Source organism: Bos mutus, chromosome 14 (genome assembly GCF_027580195.1).
Source record: "Bos mutus isolate GX-2022 chromosome 14, NWIPB_WYAK_1.1, whole genome shotgun sequence".
Lineage (NCBI taxonomy): Eukaryota > Metazoa > Chordata > Mammalia > Artiodactyla > Bovidae > Bos > Bos mutus.
This window is the reverse complement of record NC_091630.1, coordinates 65925021-65942009: the sequence shown is the minus strand read 5'-3', so window position 1 is coordinate 65942009 and position 16989 is coordinate 65925021. Positions and strand designations below refer to the sequence as shown.

General features: G+C 45.7%; 1 protein-coding gene across 1 annotated transcript in view; it reads left to right on the top strand.

Moving 5' to 3' along the window:
- Window positions 1–14266, top strand: part of ANXA13 (annexin A13) — a 32947-nt gene extending 18681 nt beyond the window's left edge. The window contains exons 7-11 of the mRNA XM_070382843.1: window positions 595–663; window positions 1075–1176; window positions 5710–5785; window positions 9983–10095; window positions 13684–14266. Of these exons, the coding sequence (XP_070238944.1) occupies window positions 595–663; window positions 1075–1176; window positions 5710–5785; window positions 9983–10095; window positions 13684–13803 (480 nt within the window). The 3' untranslated portion in view covers window positions 13804–14266. The remainder of the gene's footprint in view (window positions 1–594; window positions 664–1074; window positions 1177–5709; window positions 5786–9982; window positions 10096–13683) is intronic.
- The last annotated feature ends 2723 nt before the right edge of the window (window positions 14267–16989 follow it).

Below are 16989 nucleotides of genomic sequence, written 5' to 3'. Positions count from 1 at the left end.
ACCTGATTGGGTCAGACCTACCCAGGGTAACTGATTAGGGACCTTAATTACATCTGCAAACATCCCTGTTGCCACATAAACATAACACGATCACAGGGCTGATACCTCACCATGTTTACAGGTCTTGCCCACACTCAAAGGGAGGAGATTAGCGTGGGCCATCAGGGTCACCTTAGAATTCCACCTGCCACTAAAGGGCTTGAGTGAGACCTCCAAGGCCTTCCATGACCAACGTCCAGGGTTCTTCAGGACAGGGACCCTGAGAGGTGAAACTTGATATTTTGGAAGGAAGACGGATACCTTCTCAACAGACTCACTCTAGGGCACATTATGAGGTTTCTTAGAGGTCGGAGGGGTTTGTGAGTGACCCTGGTTTCTACAAAAAAAAAAGGAAAAATGTGTTTTCACAGAAGCTACTCTGTTTATCAGTTGTGCCCAAAAGATGGCAGCAAAGAGCAGTGCTGCCACTCTGCCAGGCTGAGTCTAATTTCCAGGCCACCGCTCTGGAGTCACCCCTTTTCGAGGACTTTTCCTTTTTTGTTTTCTTTGGTCAAGCAGGAACTCAAGTTAATAACAACGTGTTGATTTTTCTAGGCTAATCGTGATGAAGGAGATAATGTGGACAAAGATCTAGCTGGGCAGGATGCCAAAGAGCTGTATGATGTAAGTATGCGGGCGTGCCAGTCTCTGCAAATGGTTTTCTTTTATTTAACATGATTTTCAACAATTATGTCTTTCTTTTATGTGAATTGGAATTACTTGGGAAATAAGTATGATCTTGAAAGTATTTTTCATCTACACTGTCTTTGTGAACCTAAAAGAATTGCTTATTCTATTATTTTACTCTGGTGTTAACCACCTCAGATCCATTTTGAAATAAGGGGACATATAAATAACATAAATAGATAGGTGAGGTATACTTGTGGGTTAGAAATTGAAAGTGCTAGGTCAATCAATTTGGCTTCTCTTTGGCTCATGTTTTATTGTTTCCTGTAAGTGAGGCCTGGTCACAGCTGTGTATATTTGGTGTTTTTGCAAAAGTCATTTTCAAAATGTTTGCACTTGGTTCTCTAGGCAGGGGAAGGCCGCTGGGGCACAGACGAGCTTGCCTTCAATGAACTCCTGGCCAAGAGAAGCCACAAGCAGTTACAAGCCACCTTTCAAGCCTACCAAACTGTAAGTAATCCAGCACTAAGGCAAGGAGTTCACACAGGAACAGAGTCTCAAGTTATTTCCAAAAGAAGCTGAGATCTGGGATATGGAACTGAGCGGTGGGAGCAGGGGCGACGGGTGTCTTTTACAACGGTAGTTCTCAATCACGGATGATCTTGCACACCCTAAGGGATATTTGGGGCTTCCCAGGTGGCGCAGTGGTAAAGAATCCTGCTGCCAATGCAGGAGATGCAAGAGACTTGGGTTTGATCCCTGGGTTGGGAAGATCCCCTGGAGGAGGGCACAGCAATCCACTCCAATATTCTTGTCTGGAGAATCTCATGGACAGAGGAGCCTGGTGGGCTGCAGTCCATAGGGTCACAGAGAGTTGGACATGACTGAGCACACACACACACACGCACACAAGGGATTATGTGATCATGTCTGGAAATAGGTCCCAACCAGATGTGTTGGGGGGAGCAGTGCTCTTGGCATCTAGAGGGTCAAGACCAGGGATGCTGTTAAACATCTCACGATGAACAGGACAGCTCCCCACAACAGGCAACCATTTGGCCCAGTGCAGTGCTGAGGCTCAGAAACCCCACTTTGCCGCAGAGGCTAGGACAGCAGGTCAAGTTTAGGAGCAAAGCCCTAGAGTCAGAGGGCCCAGGTTCAAATCCTGGTTTTATTGTAACAAGTGACCAGACGTCTCCATCCTCCTTTGTAAATAGAGACCCTGAACATCATCTTCCCAACCTCAAGAGATTATTTTAAGAGTTAAGTAAGATGAATATAAAAGGCTCAGGACAGTGTCTGGTTGTAGTAAGCATAAAAATGTTTGCCCTTATTTTTATTCCAATTGACAATTGGCTAAACAGTGCCTGAGACAGATACAATAATACCTCAGAGATACATTCCTGAAAAGATGTGTATAAATTGCTTTTATACAATTATTTTTTAATCTGATGATCATTGTAAGCCAACAAGGTGAGTTAGCTATTTCAAGACACTTACTAGTTAGTCCTTCCCTGAAAATCAGTCTTTAATTTCAGGAAGGCTTTTGTGGAATATCAGATATTCTTTCATCTAGTATTTTTTATTTGTGGAGTGCTTTTGACTATTCAAAGCACATCTGTGCCCGGTGTCTCATTTCAACTTCACGACAATACCGTAACTCGAATGTAGGCTGAACAGCCATTGTTACCCACAACTGCTGGACAAGGGAAGTCTGTTATGAGTAAGGAGCCATCTGTTACTTATCAGGACCACACAGCAAGTCAGTAGCAGAAAGTGGATGAGAGCTCCAAGATTCCCCAGCCTGAGCTCCTACCTCGGCTAGAGCTGGCCACTCCTCACTCAGAATAGCATTTTCCGACGTGTTGCCAGCAGATGAAAAGACAAGAAAGCTTTGGAATTTTATCATTACTGTATATAAACCTTTAGGGCCCTCTGCTTTCAAATCGTGCCCAGAGTCCTGATCAAAGGCAGCTCACCCTGAACTCCCCTGGCCTTTGGGCCTGGAGCTGAGTAGACTGAGCTGGAAGCCTTCTCCATGACCTAGAGCCTCTTCCCATTAGACAGGGGCCATGGATGGAGTTTCTGGGGTGGTTGTCATTGGGCATCACTATAGAAACACACATACATGTGTGTGTGTGTGTGTGTGTGTGTGTGTACACATGAGTTACTGACAACCTAAGGATACTCCCTAAGCCAATTGTTCTTAAAATTAATCCTGAATCAGCAGAATCAGTATCACTTGAGAACATGCTTAAAACAAGAATTCTTAATCCCCACCCTGGATCAACTGAATCAGATTCCCTGAGGTTGGGGTCCTACAATCTGTGTTTTAATAAATCGTCTAGATCCTGATGCATGTTAAAGTTTAAGAAGTCTGCTTTAGGCTGGGCAAATGGCTAAGGGTTCTGTGCCTCAACTGTAAAACAGGGATAATAATGTACCTGCTTCACAGAGTTAGTAAGGATTAAATGAATAACAGATTTAAAGCATTTAGTGCCTGGCATGCAGTGGGTGCTCAGCTAACCTTAGCAGTTGGTAGGAGTCTCCCTGTGTGAACCAACAGCAACAAAAAACAGCTGAAACTCAAATGGAAAATAAGATAATCTCCTGATCTGAGGATTCTTTACATGAAACCAGCTTTAAAATGCTATTAATACCTATTCATCTATTCCAAAAACCTTCCTGGAACATCATTCATCTTGATCTTTATCACTGATTTTGAGGGTTCACCATGACCATGATCTTGGGAATCTGGCTCCATAAATTTTCTCATGGTCTCTGGCTAAAAGCACGAAGATGCTAGAGTCAGATCATTGAAGTCTATTATGTGACATAGGTTGTGCTGGCATAGAGTGGAATTTTAATTTTTGGCACAAAAACTTTGCCCTTGATTTGTCCTCTAAACTTGAATCTTAACTGCTGACACTCAGAAATCCCAGCCCAAACAACAAAGCTTCCCAGCTGTGCTGCATTGTGAAAAGTTATTACTCTTCACAAGTCTACCAAACATGAGAGGCTTATAGAGTTCTGACGTTCCCAAACAGGGCTCAGTATAAATTGTAGGTACACATACCCTTAGCCCCAGGTCACTTCCTCCCCACCGCACCCCTCATCACTTCTCCCCTCCCCTTATAAAGCTTTTCTAAGCCCATTCCAGAGCCTTTAGCCCTTTAGCTTTTATAACAAACCAGAGTGCCTATGGTTCTGCTGTGGGCATGTGGCCAATCAGGGGCACCGGTTTTAAAAGAAAGAAATGTCTCCCCTATTCTTCTAATAATCTCTCCACAGACAATGCTACCTGGTAAACTAGAAGCCTTTGAGGCTTGTCTGGAATCCACCCTGGCAGTGAGTTTTTGTACCGAGATCACAAAACCTGGTTGTGTCCAAAGAGCCCCCTAAGAATTAAGTGTTCCAGTGGGAAGCCTGCCATTTGCAAAGGAGAATCCTAGTACCTTGGGCCAGTGGATTGTTTTCCATCTGTGTTCAGTGGAACCTCTGGAGGTGCCTTGGGAGCTAACAGGAGGGGATAGGGTCAAGAGACAGGCAGAGAAGAAAGGACAATGCCATCTCCCTATAGCTCATAAATAGCGCCCCTTGGAGACGGGCAGCGATGAGGCTCTGAGAGGAGGGGAGCCTGGCGTCTAGGGCTGGGTTCAGGAACCCCTCTCCCGCCTCCCTAGAACAGCTCTGCTTTCCTGCTTTTATCTGTCGTGTAGATTGAGATGCTATAGAAAATTTAAAAATACGTTCTAGCCCAGTATTAACAATAAAAACAAAGTGGTTTAGTGTGAGGATTCTTTTTTTTTTAAGTAAACAGAGACCTATGTGAATACAATCTCCTTTTGTAACACAACCTCCATCTACAGAACAAGAACCCTGTTCATGGCTGAAAGGGAGAGCAGTTTCTTCTGAAATACTAGCTCCCACATCCAACCCCTAAACAACTGAAGACAGCTAAGAAAGGGACAGGACTGAAAGCCCCCCAACCCAACTCCCATCTTATCTAGGTCCATTCCACACTGGACCTCTAGACAGGCCAGCTCCGATGAGGAGATCAAGCGACAGGTTTCATTAAATTCAGACCCTCCTCCCCCTGCATCCATCGTGCTCCCACCACAAAGAATATGTTGTTTACCAGGATTTTCAGAATAAACTCCCCTGGTGTGTCCTCAAAGGCCCCAGTTATTTATAGACTCACAGTTGTGTCATATCCTCAAAAGATAATTTCTAAGAAAGAGGTTTCAGTATTTCTTAATGCTTAACTGCATTTCCCAAACCTGAAGTTTCTCCTTTCTCTTTGTGTGCCTGCTCTGAGCTTGGCCCAGGTGGTACTTGTGCTAAGTGTGGTCACAATTTACTCTAAACTTCAGCTTCTATAAATATTTGGAAGGAAACCTAACATGTAATGCTACGCAGAATGATAGGCGAGCTGGGGGTGAATATAAGACCATTCGGAGTCTCCCCAGAGGGAAGGAAATTGGCATTTGACGTCGTCAGGCCCCTACACATCCCCCACCCTGCTCCTAGCCCATGTAACCCCATCGTATCAGAAACGTTAGACCAAGTCCTTGCCGTGAACTTGACGGCCTCTACCTATGTCGCCCAGATGGTAGCCGCCTGAGCTCCCTGGCTCAGTTTACAACGGAGGAGATGATTATAACCACAGCCTCCTGAAAAACTGGAAATGGAAAGAATTTTTATAAACACATAGGAAACTCAAGTACTATAGAAATACAAAGAATGTTGTTTCGGTATTTATTCGTTGTTCTTCCACTCTCTGATTCTTACAGAAGAGGAAACTGAGGCCGAGGGGGTGGTCCTGCCTGGGGTCGTGTCCATTAAGGGTCAAATCTCCCTTGGCCCTGAGAGTCCGCACTCGAATGGGCGGGGTACCACCCCCAGCCCTGCAAAGGATGAGGCCAGGTTTCCTTGGTCCTTGCATGACCAAATCTGGATGAGTCTTTTCGTGGAAGAACAAGCCTCCAGTGCACCACGGCCAAGAGCAAAAGCTGGACTAACAGCTAGACTTTCTCTCTCTAGCTCATCGGCAAAGACATCGAAGAGGCCATCGAGGCAGAAACATCAGGAGACCTGCAGAAGGCCTACTTAACGCTTGGTAAGTAAAGCCAGGAGAGCCCCTGACTTCAGCCAGGCTCCCTGGAACCACACTTGGAGATAGAGGTTTGTGTGCAGGAAGACTTCAGGTAATAGTCTGAAAACCACAACACATCTAAGCAGCCTTGGGAAGGGAGAGAATGGGTGTGATGCAGCTGCAACAGGAGCTTTTCTGGTCCCCAGGAAGCCCTGAAGTCGGGATGTCTGAAGTGTAGGCAAGGGTCCCAGGCCTTCGCACCCCTCATCAAGCAGCTGGCTGGCTGCACCCATGGGGCATGTGCGACCTTGGGGAAGCCAGCTCCCTCCTTTGACTCCTAATGCGTATGACCCAGTCACTTCCTCCCTCCTGAAAAGTGACTCAGCTGTGAGCAGCCAGCACATAACACTTTGCCTCAGTGCCACGGTCCTGAAGACAGAAGCTTTGGGACATATCACAGCATCCACGACAGTCCCACTAAGATTGTGGGTCCCCAGCAGCAACCATCACAGCCTGGGACCATTGTCTAGTCTCAGGGCAGCACGGGTTCACATGACACACACCCGAAAGCACTCAGGTTCTGATCCATGAACAAGTTTTTGCAGGTTCCTGATGGCTCGAGGGTGACCTTTTCCATTTGTTTCCCTTCAACATTGGGATGAATGAGATCTGTTTAGAAAGCAAGGGGGAGGAGACCAGATCATGGCCATGCCAAGCAAACGCCAGGCCCTTCTCTCCAGGTGTTGCCCGTAAGGCAGGAAATAGCAGAGAGATGGGTACTGGGCTGTGACTGGCAGGCTCCTTTCTCATCTTTGCAAGTCCTGGAAGGAAGGCATTGTCCATTGTCCACACTCCAGTGGCACGGAGGCCAGGGCAGCATCCCAAATGGCACAAGAAATGGAGAGAATATCCCCAGAAGAAGAGGAAGAACCAAAAAAGCAGCCCCTGGAAGCTAAAAAATGTCCTCTCGCTGCCAAACTCTTTTGTTTTGCCTTTTTTTTTTTTTTTGATGGGACTTTAGGGAGCAATGTCAGCAATTGCTTAGTTTTTTAGTCCATCAACATTTTGCATTCACACTAGCAGCTCTGCTGTTGTGATCCAATGCAAGGCCTGAGTATCATTAATGTTGCTCCTGTCCCAAGATGGATACACACAGATGACTGTCCTTAGGGTTTTAGGGATCACTGTCTCAAGTAAACAGAGAGATCTACTCATGGCCCATTTACAAGGCTCCAAATCCTTTCTGTACTTGCAGTTGTAAAGAATTAGGAAAACACCAGAAATCAGTCAGAAGGTTAATATCAATCCTTATTGATATTAAGTATTAATGGTAATAAAACCATTCAAGTCTGTAACATTTACTTAGCACCTGCTTGGGTCAGGGGTTGTGCCAGGCATGGGAATCAGTGGGGAACAGGTCCAGTTCCTCTTCTTAAGAAGTGTCAAGGTCAGGACAAACACACAAATCAATGGACTGAGCTATAGTAAAGATAAAACGGGCTTCTCTGATGGCTCAGCAGGTAAAGAATCCACCTGCAAAGCAGGAGACACAGGAGATACGAGTTTGATCCCTGGGTCAGGAAGATTCCCCTGAGAAGGAAATGGCAACCCCTTCCAGTATTCTTGCCTGGAAAATCCCCATGGACAGAGGAGCCTGGCAGACTACAGTCCATGGGGTTGCAAAGAGCCAGACACGACTGAGCACGCACGCGCAAGCACAAATGCACAAAGATAAAAGCAATCAGAGCAAAGCGAGTACAGAGGAAGGGAAGGGCTGGCCCTACAGTGGGGGGAACCATGAAATGCAGGAGTTAGGTGGACTCCCCTGGTAGTAAATTAAAAAGAGATCAGAAAAGACCTTGAAAATGAACCACAAAGAGAGTGGAACATGATTCCATAACTAAATTCTCTAGACACTTCCCCACCCTGCTCCTACCTAACTTGTAAAGATGCCAGCGTGAAGCTAAAATTGAGGAGGAGGTGTTTATGAGACCAAATGGTTCTCACTGCTCATAGTCTCTGGAACAGCAGTTCTCATAGTGGGGTCTAACAACCCCCTGTATTAGAACCACCTGGGGGAAGGGGATGTGAAAATGCAGTTTCCGAGTCCCAGTCCAGGCCACCCACTTAGAACTTGCAGGAATTCAGCCTAAAGCCACACCTTTACAAGCTCCCCAAGTGGTTGTCTTACTTTCCCTGGAGTTTGAGAATCCCTGCTCTGCATGCCCAGAGGAGTAGGGGACACAGCAGAGCATCTGGCTGCCCTGCACCCACAGCCACGAACAGCTTTATTCCCATATCCTCCTGAGCTGTGTGAGCATCCATGCTAAGTCGCCTCAATCGTGTCTGACTCTGTGTGACGTTATGGACTATAGCTCACCAGGCTCCTCTGTCCATGGGATTCTCCAGGCAAGAATACTGGAGTGGGTTGCCATGTACTCCTCTGGGAAATCTTCCCAATCTAGGGATCGAACCTGCAACTCCTATGACTCCTGTTTTGTAGGTGGGTTCTTTACCACTGAGCCATCTGGGAAATCCTTCCACTTCGGAATCCCATCCAAACTTTTGGAGCCTTCCTGCAGCTGTGACCAGCAGAGCTTGTTCATCAGGCATAGCCTGTATACAGCAGCAAAGTTGAGAATTTTCTCCCCAGAATATCAGGAAGAAGGAATTCAAGGGAGAAGTCACCCCTAGTGTAGGCTCAGAATACACTGACATCAGGCAGATGATTATTTCAACATCAGTTAATACAAATGCATGGCAGAGGGTCCTCAGGGAAATCTTGTGAGGTCACCAGCTCAGAATGCCTGGGAGGGGGGTGCCACAGTGAGTCTCAGATATGCTGCTCCTCAAATTGCCAGGTTCACCCCCAAAACCACCACCAATTCAGCAGCTTGTGGATTCAGACACCTGATCTGGGCTTCTCCACTGACACTCTGGTGACTACCACATAATCTATAAAATAAGGAGACAGACCCCCAAAGTAGACTCTGCTTCCCCAGTTCTGTTCCTCCCTCTGGCTTGTAAGCATCAATCCCATTGTCAATTACCTAGAAAATAAGAGTTCTCATTACAGGACATGGTAATGATGTGCATTCCACACTTATGCTGAATTTATTACTTATTACTTATCCTGAACATCAAAAATGTTCATTGTTGTAGGCAAAACATCAACAACATAAACAGAAAAGAGTTCATCCCCCCAAAGTGTTAGACTCCTGTGAACCTGGGAGGAGAGGGGACAAACCAAGATTTATCCCCAGGAGCAGAGGTGCATCCCATCCCCTTATGGGTGGAGAGAGACCATACTTTGTTAATTTGTGGACTAGCTCATACTTCATTCATTTCTGACTGGGGCAGGGCTCAAAATCAGCAGTTAGCAGCATCACAGGAGGATGCTGTGTAGACAAGACCAAACATTTCATCAAGCCCACATCCCAGACCACACACGATGAAGGTTGTGGGGACTTCGGAAAAGATTCAGAGATGAAGCTCACACCTAAAACCCAGTGATGAAAAACGAAGGGAAGGAAGTTTGCTTAGCACGGCAGCCAGGAGGATCACAGTGCAACTGAGCCCGTCTTCAAGATTACCAAGTTTTATTATGGAGACGTTGCCGGCCAGTCTGTGTTCCCCCTCGGGGGCTTCCCTGGTGGCTCAGTCGGTAAAGAATCCACCTGCAATGCAGGAAACCCAAGTTTGATCCCTGGGTCAGGAAGATCCCCTGGAGAAGGGAATGGCAACCCTCTCTGGTATTCTTGCCTGGGAAATTCCATGGACAGAGGAGCCTGGCAGGCTACAGTCCATGGAGTCACAAGAGTCGGACATGACTTAGAGACTAAACCGCCACTACGTTTCCCCTCCAGACCTGACTCTGGCATCAGAGATTTCTCTTAAAGATGAGAAGGCATTTCTGCTGGTGAGAATCGTGAACGTTGCAGGGAGAGCCTGAGGGTGCTCACAACGCTCCTCCTCCTCCTCGGGGTCTTCAGGGAATAGGAGAGGTTCTTATGTGTCTGAAGGGGACTAGTTTGAAGAGTCTGGTGCCCTGACCCCAGGGGAATCTTCCAGACCCTTTATCAACAGTGTGAAGTCTGCTCCTTTCAAAGGTCATGACTCCATCCGCTCCAAGGGCAAGCCAGCTCTGTTCCTCCCCAGCGTCTCTCTGTTACTGAACAAGACGTGACCTCCTCATGCTCTCTTTCCCTTTGTCCTGCCCAGTGAGGAGCGCCCGGGACCTCCAGGGCTACTTTGCTGACCGTCTGTACAAGTCCATGAAGGGGGCGGGCACCGATGAGGAGACCCTCATTGACATCATTGTGACCCGGGCTGAGGTAAGATGCATTTGGCTCCACCTTCTTGTTTTGCCACCACGGATGTCATCAACAGGTCACTTTTATGAAGGGTGTATCTGCAGAGACAGCCCTTGCTCTCCCAGACTTTGTGGAAGGACATTGTGCTGTGCTCCAGTCGGTTTCTTTTTATAAAAGTACAATAACGATAGCGGCTTCTATGCCTTTTCTTTTTTCGTCTTTGTTTTCCTGCAGTGTGGGGCATGTGAGATCTAAGTTTCTGGACCAGGAACCAAACCCATGCCCCTTGCAGTGGAAGTGCAGAGTCTTGACCACTGGACCACCAGGGAAGTCGGCAGCTTCTGTTTCTGCCATCGGTGCCTCCAGAAAGCTCGGGGTGGTGCCTGGAAGGGACTTGGAGGGGCTGGTCTGTAGGGCAGCTCCTTTTTAAGGGCTTCCCTGGTGGCTCAGATGGTAAAGAATCTGCCTGCCATGTGGGAGACCCTGGTTCAACCCCTGGGACAGGAAGATCCCCTGGAGAAGGCAATGCCTACCCACTCCAGTATTCTTGCCTGGAGAATTCCATGGACAGAGTCTGGTGGGCTACAGTCCATGGGGTTGCAAAGGGCTGGACACGACTGAGCGACTTGGCAACAGGTCACCCAGCAGCAGAGCCTTAGCAAGTCCTTTCCAGACTCCTGAGTTAGGCCTTTATTTCCTTAAACACACCCCCAAAGCACAGTTCTGCACAAAAACCACATCAGGACAAGACAAGTTTTCTCAACCTTTTTAAAATTAGCGATCCCCGCATGAGGGAGCCTTTTTGACCTCATTTTTTCCTAATCCTTACTCCCCTCCAAGAAATGTTAACATGGCATACGCTGTATATCTGTTTATGTTCCTTACATATAGATGTAGTTATATTTACATTAAAAGATTTGGATTTTTTTTTCACCCTCTAAGAACCAATTTTGCCCCTTTTGGGAGCATTATCGCCCCCCTCTGAGAATGCCTGTGCATAACAAAGGCCCAGGGAGAGAAATAGCCAAAAAAGTTTGGAAACTGTCAAGACTCAGATTCAGAATACAGGGCCACAGAGAGAAGGAATTACAGAAGAGAGGGGAAGTGGCATTTCATCCACAGCAGAGAGACCTTGGAGGGTGAAGTGGAACTTGAAAACCACTGACATCTTCCCTCAAAAACGTGTTAAATGAGGGGGAAGAGATATCAACCCAAATTCTGGCCCCCATATTTCTGACAAATAATACTTAACATCTGACACTGTTTTGAAATATAACTTAGCAACACAACCGTTCTTTCGTTTTTATTTCTATTCCTGGAATTTCTCCTCCCTCTCTTTCTCCTCCTCCACGATTGATTCATATTTCCTTTTCTCTCCCAAAGCCGCTGTCCTTTCCTCCTCCTCTCTCCCTCCCCCAGTCTCTCTGCCACCCTCTTCACTTTGTTTTGGTTGCTCTGAATCTCTCTCTTTTCTTAATCTCTCCAGGTCTCTGCCTTCTCTGTCTCTCTGTCAGGCCCAGGACACTCCGAGGAGCAGGTTGGTGACAAAGGCCAGCAAGGATGCTAAAGATGCCAGGGGTTGGAGCTCTCCGAGTGATCCTCAGGGTGCCATGGTCACCCCAGCATGCATGGACTGTGGATTGTTTATTCCAATACGCTCTGTCCTAGCTTAGTGCTGACCATAGGCCCTGGGTCATCCCCACATGGGGACCATTCCCTCTGAATGCTTCGGGCCCAGACAGTTATATTGGCCAGATCCCCTAGTCCCCCAAAGCTGCCTCAGACTAGAACAGAGCCCGGGAGAGCCCCATCCTGTCCCTGCACTCACCCCCTCCCCCAGCCAAGCAGCCTACCAGCCAAGGGAGCAGGGGACACACGCCACCTGCCTGATCTCTTGCACAGCATCCACTTCCAACAACCCTCCACTCTTCTACCCTCTCCTGCTCTCAGCTTTCTGTCCCCTGTTGGGCCCTCTAACTGGGGTAGGAGAAACTAAGAACCCGAAATCTGAGCAATGGTTTGTGGGTCTCTCTAGAAAGCCCTTCCCAGGTGGCACTCGTGGTAAAGAATCTGCCTGCCAATGAAGGAGATGCAAAAGATGAAGGTTTAATCCCTGGGTCGGGAAAATACCCTGGAGGGGGAAAATGGCAGCCCACTCCAATATTCTTGCCTGTAGAATTCCATGGACGGAGGAGCCTGGCAGGCTACAGTCTATGGGGTCACAAAGAGTCAGACATGACTGAGTGACTGAACAAATACTAGAAAGCAAGATATAGTCTAATTTTAAAACAATAATGATAACAAAAAAATTGCAAACAAAAACCAAAAAAATTCCTAGTTAAAGAGAGCTCTGTGCTTCTTTTATGAGACTCCCTGTGTTCTATCTGGAATTATATCTTCCATGGCACAACTATTATCTCCTTTTCTAGGTTGTAAGAGTCTTTAGAGCAAAACCATCTTTTTATTCGTGTTTCTTAAGTCCTTTCTCCACCTCCAGCACCTAGGTGGTACCTTTTCAAGTTTTTCAATTGATCCTTGAACAACACAGATTCGAACAGTGTGGGTGCTCTCATATGCAGATTTTTCCAATAAATAATAGTACCTGTGTTCTCATTTTACAGATCTTTAAATTAACTAAGTGTGAGGAAGTTTGTGTTTCCTTGTTGTTTAGTCACTAAGTGGTGTCTGACTCTTGCAACCCCATGGCCTGTAGCCCGCCAGGCTCTTCTGTCCATGGGTTTTCCCGGGCAAGAATACTGGAGTAGTTTGCCATTTCCTTCTCCAGGGGGTCTTCCCAACTCAAGGATCAAACCCAGGTCTCCTGCACTGGCAGGCCGATTCTTTACCATTGAGCCACCAGGGAAGCCCTTATGTTCCATTAGAGATCACAATATGTAGTATCGAAAGAACTAAGGTTTGAGGACTGATCCTATTCAAACGGTTTCAGTTTCCTGCCCTTGCATGAGTCATTGATCAGTTCTTTCATTTTTGAGACAGAGATAGCAATACAGATTCTAGACTGCCCGGGAGTCAGTGTTCCTAATTCCTGTATTGTCAAGGGTCAATTGTAGATTCAAAACTAAGTCCTACAAATTGATAATGATTTGAATTTTGTTGTTTGGCACTAATATCCTTGCTGATCAGGGTATAAAAGACAAAAAAAAAAAGCCTTCATTTCATACTGTGTTGACAATTTTCTTAACTTTATACTAAGAGTCCGCAAAGTGTGGCCTGCAAGTCAAATCAGGCTCACCATTCATTTTTATACAGCCCTATTATCAGAAAGTGATTATTTTAAAGTAACTGTAGAAAAAAAACTCAAAGGAAAAATAATATGTTCGTAACACATAAAGTCATATGAAATTCAAGTTTTAGTGTCCATAAACCAAGTTGTACTGGAACATACACACAGACACCTCTGCCACCTTTGGGGAGCTGAACTCAGCTTTCTTTTTCTCAGCTACAAAATAGGAAGAATAGTAACTCCAACTCCATGGGTTGCTCTGAGGCATAAATGAGCAAGTGAGAATAATGTGCTTAGAACAGTGGCTGCCTGTGCTTATGGTGAAAACACTATAAACCTCCTGTTGGCTATCATCTCTCTTACAGGTGGACCTTCAGGGGATAAAAGCCAGATTCCAAGAGAAGTACCAGAAGTCTCTCTCTGACATGGTTCGCTCAGACACCTCTGGGGACTTCCAGAAGCTTCTGGTCACCCTCTTGCACTGAACCAACCCAGCGTAGCAGGAGCAGAGGAAGGAACCTTTGTTGAAAACCTTTCCCAAACCAGATTTGCAAATACAACTCCAGCATGAAACACCCTCAGGGGTCCTGGTTTATTTCCTTGGCAGCTTGAGCCAAGTGGCCAGGCCAAGCTGCTTAAGTTAAGGGCAGCAACCTCGAGACACTTGCATTGATCACCCTGAAGGCTGGCTTAGTGAGTACCTGGGCAGCCTCATAATTTTCCTTGAGGGTAATAACTGAATGCTTTCTAAGCACAAATAAAGTCTGCAGTTGATGAAAAAACTATGCATTCGTAATAAAACCTTTAGAAGAATATGTCATACAGGGGTGTGGATGTTTTGGGTAAAGAGAGACTAGGTGAAGTACCAGAAAGACAAAATTAAGCAATTCATTCATTTTCCCTCTGTGTACTCAAATCCTCAGTTTCAAATCCTCAATGTTAATTAAAGATGTGGATTATGCCTTCATCAGCTGCTTTTTCAAAGACTGGCTTGATTTCATTTTGGCTTTTGTCCTGGAAATATATGACTTGTGAAATTCAAACATATTTGGAAAATGCAAACAGTTACGTTTATGGATAATCACCAAGGACAGACACCAAATCCAACAGCAAGGAAACAATGGACTTGTCGATACGAAATGTAATGAAGGGTATAATTCACTGATCTGCTACCTGGTTTAAATGGTTTAAATGGTTCTTGCTCCTCTAGACAACTGACCCACTTGAGTCTTCTCTCTGATCTTCAAATACAATTAGGCTGGGCACAGTGCCATTAGGATCAAGGTTAATGGTCTGACTCTTAAATGGATTAATTCTGTACCAATAGCATCTCTGTTCCGAGATGTTGTCTCATAGCCACGTGCGGCTCCACATAAAGGGGTCTGTCATGAGAACATGAGCACTTTGGTCTAATTATTATAGTCATCCTTCATTGGATGGTTATTTGTGCCTGGCACTGCTAAATAGCTTACTTTCATATTTAATCTTCCCAACATCCCTTTAAGGTTAATATTGTTACCCATTTATTAGCTGAAGCAACTGAGACATTCAACAGTCGGGCTAAATTCATTCACAAGTGACAGAACTGAGATTTACATTCAGAAGTGGTTGAGTCCAGAATCCACACTAATAACTGCTTTTCTTGGGAAAATAACACAAAATACATGGAAATGGGTCTATACTCATTTACCTGCTTAAGTTCCTACTGCTTGCCAATCACTGTTGCTGGGTTCTAGGGCTACAAAGATAAAGAGAACGCTAGCCACACCTTGGGCATTTCAGCCCCAGGTCACTGGTGTGGACAGATGCCTCAATATTCACCAGACCCTGTAAGTACATTAACGGTGGTGATGCTTTAGTCACTAAGTTGTGTCTGACTCTGCGACCCCATGGACTATAGCCTGCCAGGCTCCTCTGTCCATGGGATTCCCTAGGCAAGAATATGGAATGAGTTGCCATTTCCTTCTCTAGGGGATCTTCCTAACTCAGGGATCAAACCCACGTCTCCTGCATTGAATATCACTTATGCATATTCCTTATCACTGAGCCACCAGGGAAGCCCTAAGTACATAAATACGTGCATGTAAAGCTCTCCATCCATGAGTAAGCAGAGGAGAATAAAGAGCTCTGCCTGGGGGAGCTGCGGGATGTGCTTCACAGAGATGCAGTCGTGCTGGGGTTTGAATGCATAGAAATTCTCCAGAAAAACAAAGAATGGCGTGTGTAGAGGCTTGGAAACACGATGGTGCATGATGTGTTCAGAAAGTGGTGAATCCCTTCCCCTGGGGCTTCCATGTGGCAAAAGGAGAGGGTTGCGGAGGCAGGCAGTGAAGCTGCCGAGGTGTATGTTTGGGCCACATTAGCTGTGGCTTTGCTTCCCAAGTGTAGGCTTGGTCTTCTGGACAACAGTTGTCACTGGGAATGTTTGAGTGACTGAGAACATGATCAGATTTGGGCCTGGGAAATCACTTTGGTGGTGTAATCACCAGAGTATATAGCCCAAACATACTGAGCCGTATCCTCCCAGTGGTTGTAAAAGGGTGATCAACAAATGAAGACCTTACATTAACATCCCCATCCTCAACATAGCCGTGTATCTACCTACCAGCCACTGCTGTTACTATGCGCTCTAACAGGTAAAATGGTTCGGTGACAAAACATACTCATATTTACTTGTTGTCAAAGCTGGCCTTTGCTTTTTAAAAAGACAGTAACAAAAGCATCCAGTTCTTGGGATCTGAGCTAATAGTAAGGACAGAAAAACCAACGGGCAACAAAGAGATCTATGAAACACTACTGAAAACAGCCATCCTCGGAGAGTGTTGAAGGACGCGATTGATGTGAAGAAGAGAGGAAAGGGGTTCCACAGGGAAGGCTGAGGAAGATGGAGAAGCAAAGTCATTTGTTCCAAGTCACACATAGCGTCTTTCAGGTGTTTATTGGCGATCTGTATGTCTTCTTTGGAGAAATGTCTGTTTAAGTCTTCTGCCCATTTTTTGATTGGGTTGCTTGTTTTCCTAATACTGAGCTGTATGAGCTGCTCATAAAATTAAATATATATACAAATAGAAATATATATCATATAAATATATTACATAAACAAATGTCTATATATAAATTTTATCTATTTATAAAATTTATATAATACACTTACTTATAAATTTATATGTATTTACATTATATAAATTTATATTTATAAATTTATATGTGAATTTATAAATATACATATAATTATATATACTGTATGGCATTAAAAAAAAAAAAAAGACATTGCAATAAAGAAAAAGTCACACATAAGAAGAATGAATCAGGGCCAGAATTCAAACTCAAGTCCTTCTGACCCTGATGTCCGAGCTCTTTGCCACACGAGCTCACATCCACAGTGGGTTTCCCGCAAAGCTTGCAGCACAAGGCGCAAGGCACATCCCTGACGCTGCTCAGCGCTCATGCTCACAAGCAGAAGCCAGTTTTTTGTGCCTGACCTGGGGCCTGCTTCAGAGAGAACTCCCATCCAGTCTGTCCCCTTAGTGCCCCACCCTCCAGTCCTCTGGTCAGGAATCTCCTCCTTTTCCCTTGCTACACCCCTGCCCTGTCCAGGCTCCCCCTCCCCGCTCCCCAAGCCCCCACTCTCCAAGGGCAGGGCGGCCAGTGGGGATGCGGAAGAAGGAGAG